General features: G+C 32.0%; 1 protein-coding gene across 1 annotated transcript; it reads right to left on the reverse strand.

The window, feature by feature from the left end:
* Positions 1-6,434: 6,434 nt before the first annotated feature.
* On the reverse strand, positions 6,435-7,781 carry LOC136223918 (THO complex subunit 4D-like). Its single transcript, XM_066012090.1, has one exon. The coding sequence runs from the start codon at positions 7,184-7,186 to the stop codon at positions 6,440-6,442; it is 747 nt and encodes a 248-aa protein (XP_065868162.1). The 5' UTR covers positions 7,187-7,781; the 3' UTR covers positions 6,435-6,439.
* Between the last annotated feature and the right edge of the window lie 436 nt (positions 7,782-8,217).

Consider the following 8,217-nt stretch of genomic DNA (forward strand, 5'->3'; position numbering starts at 1 on the left):
CTTCAATCTTTTATTTTCTTGTCAAGATTAAACTTATGATGATTAAAAAAAAAGTTAGGTGCTGTTTAATAAAACTGAAAATTAAGTGTTAAAAAAATAAAGGTAATTAATTTATTAATCCCTATATTTTGACAAAACACACTATTTAGTCCCTGTATTTTCAAAAACACACGATAAGGTCCCTAACTTTTTTCTCAATGAACTGTTTAGTTCCTAACGTTTTTCTCGGTGAACTGTTTAGTCTCTGCTGTTAGATTCTCATGAAGATTCTGTTAGTCAATTTGAATTTGAGTCAAAATCTATTTAAAATAAAAATGTAATGCCTAATTAACTACCCTTTACCACAAAATCAAATATATAAGACCATTATCGTCATTGTTTCTCATATCTGCGTTCTTCTTTTCCTTTATTTTCCTTTCCTTTAGACTATATATCTGAAATCAACTTTGAGTGTTCTTTTTCTTGATTTTCTTTTTAATCGTTCAGATTCGTAAGCATTGGGTCTGTGTTCTTTTTCTTGTTCTCCATACAAATAGCTTCTTCTTCTAATGGATTTTGTCTTCTGAAATTTGAAGGTATATTTTGAATTTAAATTTTAAGTCATTGCTTGTCTTCCTCTTGTTTGACTATATCCTTCTTTAACTATCCTTAATTATTCCATCTTAACTGATAAATAGTAAAAGGTAATTTAATCATTTTTGAATTCATAAACGGTAAAAAATCTAACAAACAGACGGAATGACTAAACAGCTCACCGAAAAAAAGGTTAGGGACCTTACCGTGTATTTTTGAAAACACAGGGACTAAACAGTGTGTTTTATCAAAATATAGGGATTAATAAATTAATTACCTAAAAAATAAGTACTAAAGTTTAAGTGCTGAATATTATAAGTGCTGAAATATTGTATGATATAATTATTATAAAAAATATTTGTTGATAATGTTTAACTTAAAATGTTAAGTTAAATATTTTAACTTATCAAAATAAGTGCTTTTTAACTTAATTTAGTAATTTAAGTGGTGGATAAATAATTGTTATCAAACGCACCTTAAGTACTTAACATTTTAATTTAAGTCATTAAATAAGTTATCAAACAAGGCCTTAGATTTAAACATAAAAGGTTTAATATCTCCCCAACCCTCCAAGTTATCCCCATACTGCAACTGAACTCCCGAACTTAACTAACCCCTCAATTTGCTTATTTGGAACAAATAAGCCCTCAAATAAGTTAATATTTGTGATTTTGGAAGTTATTTTACCCTTTAGTTAATGTATCAGTAGATTAATTAGATGTAGCAACCAATATTTTGGAAATCTATTATTCCTAATGTAATTATGTTGGATGTTTTTTTTGGGTTTAGGGGTTATTTGTTCCCAATAAGCAACTTAAAGAGTTATTTATTCCAATTAAGCAATTTGGGGGTTATTTGTTCCAAATAAACAAGTTGAGGGGTTAGTTGTCACAAATCTAAGTTCGGGGTCAATTGCAGTATTGAGACAACTTAGAAAGACTGAAAAGGTATTAAGCCTAAATTTAATAAACCATACACAAATTTAACAAACATTCCAAATTTAAACATTCTAAATCATTCAAATTAATTATCAAGAAATTAAAGCACACTAAAATAAAAATAAAAAGTTCATTTTGATACTATGATAAGATAATCTTCATTTTTCATCCTTTCTGTGTCTATATTGATCAACCTTCAAGAGAATAAAATTTACGCGTCCAAATACATAGTTAGTATCAGGGTAATCTCATACTCATTCAAGTATCTAGGGGGGTTTTGGGGGACTAGATCACCCACTGGTCATCGGATAATGCTAAATTTTTCATGGTAATTGTGGACGGGGCTTCAATTATCTAGGTAAAAAATATCAATTTAACACTCATAAATCACGATAAACACCTACATCTCAGTAAATCATGGATCCGTGGTTGTACTCATCCCGTACCCGTCATAAGTAATTTTTTAGATCTCATACTCTCTCACACTCTTTTATGTCAAATATTAATATGGAGTGGACCTTTAACTATTAGCTTGAGCTTTTAGTTAAATCTGTTCCATGACATGGTATCAGAGCCGGTGTGACCAAGTGATCCAAGGTTCCATTCCTCACCACCCCATTTGTTGAGTTATTTGCAGGACATGGTAATTTAAGACTGTGTTGTGCACGCTTCAAGCCTAGTGGGCATTCGTGTGTGGGGGTGTGTCAAATATTAATACTTTCTCACACTCTTTTATGTCAAATATTAATATGGATGGATTGTGCCTTTAACTATTAGCTCGAATTTTTAGCTAAAACGGTTTCATGGCATTTTACACATGGTTCAAATAATTCCATTGGAGCTGTACCCATTGTGATCCCTAAAATACCCCTCCTCCAAAACTTTTGTTTCCAAAAAAATCCTTAAAAGCATGTGCGCATAATTCACCACATTCTCTTATATATAATGACCTTTTTCTTGAATTGAAATATTCCATGGATAGTGCAGAGATCTGTAGATAGCACTTTGATGATTGCATGTGGGAGCCTCAGGAAGGGTTGACCATCATCAAGTGCCCAATTTATGTGGCATATATATATTTGAGTGATGAAGTGGAAGATACGCTTTCATAATTCTTTTCCATTCTTTTAATTCCTGGATCGTGGGCACGTCTCTATTAAACTTTATAATTACAAGCAATAATGCTTATTCATGAACAAAAACAGTACGTGAGTGAGTAGAAGGTTCTGTTCTGTCTACTTCAGACTTAAACCACTAGTTTGTTTCACGAGGACATCATTACAGTGGAGACAATGTTTTCATGCTTGCTTTTAAGGGCATCTTCGATTTCATAGATGGGATTGGCCGATTAAAAGATCTGCTCTTTGCGACTATAGAATTGTACGGTTGGGGTCAATTTTACATATGGTGTGTAAATTTTTTTTTTGCTAAATTGAATTTGTTCAAAATTTTTACGTATATATACGTGTGATAGTCAGAGAGGGCAAGAACCAATTATTTAAGTACTAATATAAAACTTTTCAAAATTAAGCTCTGTTGTGTTTAAAATTCTTAACATGTAAAAAAATTGTTTCTAATAGATAAAATTGGATTTAGGGACGGTCTAATAGGAAAAAAAGGATTTAAGAAGGACCTAACATGCCAAAAATTTAGAATTTTAAATTTAGAGGCATAAAAAAAGGGAAAATTACACAGAAATTCATATTTTAAAAACTATTTACAACTATGTCAAGTCATAATTTTGGATTATGTCAAACTAGTAAAATCAGTACTTTTAATATATTTTAAGGATTAGATTTTATAAATTAGAAGTCTAGAATATATTTTTTATTGTTTATAATTTATGAATTTGAGTGTAGAATTTTAAATTATGGTGTAAAATCATAATATATAGAGAATAATGACATATTAAGAATTAAATTTAGTGATATGACTTAATTGTAATTTTATACTTAATTATAATATTTATGTATTTGACCCTTTTTTTTTTTGAGATTTTGGATTTAGAGTGGGCCTATAGCAGGATGTGGGCCAATTTTAAGGTATTAATTCAGTACCCAATTATTATTTTTTAGAAACAGGAGACCAAAACCACCACATCCTAAAATTTCGTGGAGATAGGGGGACCGAAACTATTCGTGCTACACTTTCTTATAGGATTAAATGCACCTTTGATTACCATGGTTTGTTTTAAAATGATTATTCAGAGTGATATGAATTTATTGAGAATTGAGGAAAATATGGCAGTGGATAGGACGGAGTGGAGGAAGAAAATTTATGTTGCTGACTTGACTTGATTTCACGGTTTCGTATGGAGGTTCATGTTAGCCGATTCCAAATCATTTCAAGAAGCTTTATTGTTGTTGTTATGTGAAATAATTAGGGGTGTTCAAATATGGATGAGTTATTATAATCCATCCATTCTCCACCCATAAAACCCATGAAACATGCATAGATGGGTTATACGTGGGTTCCATGGGTTGGATGAGTTACAAAAAAAAAAATTTATTTGACTTCCATGGGTTGGGTTATAATAACCCACCCAATTAACCCACCAACCCAACTTAAAAAAAGATAGTATTCATTTGTGAAAAACCTAATACCTATCCAATTAACTTCTTCTTTCATTGCGTAAACCATACCCGTCCAACATCTTCCATTCAAATTCCTCCACCACCTTAAAACCTACTGGTTGGACCACTGTCTTCGCTCGTCGAACGCCACTGTCAGAATCGACACCTCCATTGATACTGTCTTCAGAGTTATTAATTAATTTAAGCCTCGAGATAGGTAATAATTTATCCCATATTATTTATTTTTTATTTTTCATCATTGTTTTTGTTTGTTATTAATTAATTTTGATTTTAATTACTTTTTGGAGTTCGAAACCCATGGTCGTGGAACAAGATTCGTTGGTTGATTGATTTGGCTTTTAATTTTTTTATATTTTTCATCAGTCTGTATTTTGATATTAATATATTGAATTAAAGAAGTATTTTAATGCTCTGTTCGGTCCAAACATGAACCGAACCAGATCGGACCAAAATAATTTGGTTCGATCCAAACCAAATTGGAATATAATTTGGTTTGGTTCGGTTCTAAAAAATACAGGTAATTTGGTTCGGTCCAATTCGGTTTGGTTCGATTTTTGAACCGAACCATACCATGCTCACCTCTAGATGAAACTACTCATGGACTGGTAGTTCCGGCTGCTGGAGGGGCCCCGTCTCCACCCCTGATTCAATGCTTAAAAACGAAATTTTATTAATAAAATCTTTCTATTTAATTCAGTTAGCCCTCAATGGTTTTAATTAGTTTCAATGAAGTCCTCCTGATTTTACAATTTCATCCACTATTATTTCTTTATTTGAATTTCCCCCCAATTATTTCTAGTTTGACTTAATTTACCCCCCACTTTATCCCATTACCAATTTTGGCCCATCAAGTTCAATTAAATAGGCTCGAGCCCATTCCTTCCATTTTAATGCATTCTAGGCTTTTCTGTAGATATATTTATTTTCCATTAATTTCAATTTTATTAGTATTACATTAATTTAATTTAGGCAATTTAAATTAATTTTCAATATGCATATATATTATATTAAGTTATTAGGATATTTATCTTAGTCATTTACATCCTTAAGATTTGAATTTTATCTAAGGAAATATTTATTAATTTCCTACCTAAACATTAATAAAGTTTCCATATTCAATAAATTTATAAAAAAACAATTAAAATTTTGTTTCCTAATATATAACTTTTTAGGATAATAATTTTCATATATGTTAAGATTATTATTAATTTGTTTTACCTTGTATATTTTCATTACTAAATTGAATCTATTATCTATAATATTCTTTATTAATAGTGATCTTGTTTTCGGTTACATATTATATATATACGAATAAACTTAAAATTTTAAGAAAGTTAATAATATTGTATATATATTATATATACGAGTATAACGTGTTATATATGCGGATAAATTTAAAATTTTAAACAAAGTTAATAATATGGTATATATGTCATATATATGATTATAAACCAAAAAAGTATAATCAAATCAAATCGAATTATTTCATTCAAATAAAATTTAGTCGAATCGATATTGTTTGATTAAGCCATGATATGTTTAAAAGGGTTAAGGTGCAAACCCCTAATGAGTGGAATAGATCTTCTGCATTTAACTTACTTTTTTTTTTGCAACCAAGTGATCAATTTGTAATATTTTACACAAGTTTAGGGGACTAACTAAATATTTTATACAAGTTCAGAGGACTATTGGGATACTTTTAAAGTTAAAGGGGCAAATCAAGCTTTTTGAACAAGTTCAGGAAGCAAATAATATATTAAATCTTTATTAAAATTCACTCTATTGTCCGTATGTATGTTATATATGCGGAGAAAAGCTCAAATTTGAATAACTTAAGAATCCGGTGTGTATGTTATATAAACGATTTCAAACTAAAACAAACCAATTGGGATGTGATATTTTTTTTTTAAGACAAACATGAATTCATTACTGAGAATTAACAAGAATCATACAAAATACAACAATGTAGACTTGAAGTCCATTACTCAAAATCTGACATACTAAGACTAGCTCTTGCCAAAGCATGAGAAACCCTATTCGCAGAACAATTAATAAAGCGGATACAAACATCAGTAAAATTCCTATACAGCCTCTTACAATCCTCCAGAATAACCATAAGATAAACGATAATATCCAAAATAGATATCATTGATCACTTTCAAACTAAAATAAACCAATTCGGATGTGATCTTAAACCCATAAAATAAATCAAATCAAGATAATTCAAATCAATATATTTAAAACACTCTTTAAAGAAACAAACCAACATGTTCATTTATATAAAGCCTACTCAGCAGATATTATTTTTCCTACTCAGCTAAAAACACAGCTTACTTAGGTTTCCATTGGTTCAGCATCAGCATGGTACTTCTCTAATTCCTTGTCTAGCTCTTCTGCTCTCTTCTCTACCGCCTCTTTCTTCCCTCGCCCGCGCCCTCCTCTCCCCCAGCCTCGGCCTCCTCCTCCTCGCCCATGCCTTGCTTGGACACCGCCTCCTCGCCCTGGCGCTCCACCACGCCCTCCGCCATTTCTCATACCCCCACGACGGCTTAGACCTCCGCCATGACCTTGGCCAGATGTCATAAAAACTGTCCTGTTCATCCTTCCATGTACTCCACTTACATTAACTCTAGCTGAGACAGGCATTTCTGCAGTGCCACCAACAATTTCTAGCTTCATTGGTTTTCCATCTAATATAACATTGTTATATTTCTCCACAGCCGTGAATGCATCATTTCTTCTTGTATAAACTACTTCAGCGGAGCCATTACAGCGACCAGTGTTATCATAGTGAACAGCATATCCTTTCAGATCTCCGACCACAGAGAAGAGCTGCATTATATCTTCACTGGATACTCCATGATCCAAGTTAGATACATATATCTTGGTTCCAGTGGTGATCCCAGCAGCAGCTCTAATACTAGCTTCACTGATTCTGCGAGGAGGCTTGCCTATTTTACGCACAGCTCCTGACATTCTTCCACCATTGAAAGACCCACGTCCTCTACCACGGCCTCTACCTCTCCCTCTGCTATTCTTTATTATGTCATCGAGACACATATCCAAAGGAGATATCGCCATTGATTATGAAAAAGTAGAGGCAAACACTGCAGAAAATGAAGCTGTCGGACAAAGATGTAATAATATATAGAGAAGGGAGGAGCAATTAGGGTTTCGAGGATTGGGGATTGATGTGATGTGAAAGAGGCAGAAGAGAGATTTGTGGACATTTTTCCTAAAGAGAATAAGGAAATTCAACTCTAAAAGGGGATTTGCTTCAGACTGAAAGACAGAAAGATTGTGAGTTGCGAAATTGTAGGGAAATTTACATAAAAAATTCAGTTTGGATAATGAATTTATATACAGAAAAAGGAAAATTGAGATAACTTCGTAGACTATGCTAATTCAAAGGAAAGTTAATCATAGGGAAATTATTGTGAGTTGCTAAATTCTTCACACAGGCTGAATTAAGGAGACATAAATTGTCTAATTAGAATAAGGAAATTCAGAACCCTGAATTGTGGAGAAGATTTTGAGTTGGGGAGAAAATTACCAAATTCTTCACATACGCTGAATTAAGGATGTGTTTGGGCATCAATTAAAAGCTTAAGGTTAAAGAACATATTTTTTGTATTAATCTATGAAATTGTCTAATTGCATTTTGATACCCTCTTATTTCTCAATAGAAATTATTGGATATGATAACAGTTGTAATTAGTTATTATTTTGTACAGCTAAAATATCTCATAGAATAAATAATTACACTAACTGATATTGTGTAACTGATAGCCTAGGATTATGCTAACTCTGCCTAGTATTACGGTAACGGCAATAGCTTATCTTTTGTATATATTCATTGATGTACATCATGATTAATCAAGGAATTGAATTCCAATATGGTATCAGACTAAGGTTTCATCCTCCAAATAAACCTAGCAGCCACCACTCTTCTCCTCCCTTCGTTCACCTTCTCCCTCCTTTCCTCTTCCTTCTTTTTCTTTTCTTCTTTGCAGCCACCATGTCTGCCTCCAACGCAAAGTTTCACTCAGCTCTCTCAATAACCAATGTCAAGTCTCTTGTTCCTTTCACTTTAGACATTGAAAATGATCCAT

This window comes from Euphorbia lathyris, chromosome 3 (assembly GCF_963576675.1).
Source record: "Euphorbia lathyris chromosome 3, ddEupLath1.1, whole genome shotgun sequence".
Lineage (NCBI taxonomy): Eukaryota > Viridiplantae > Streptophyta > Magnoliopsida > Malpighiales > Euphorbiaceae > Euphorbia > Euphorbia lathyris.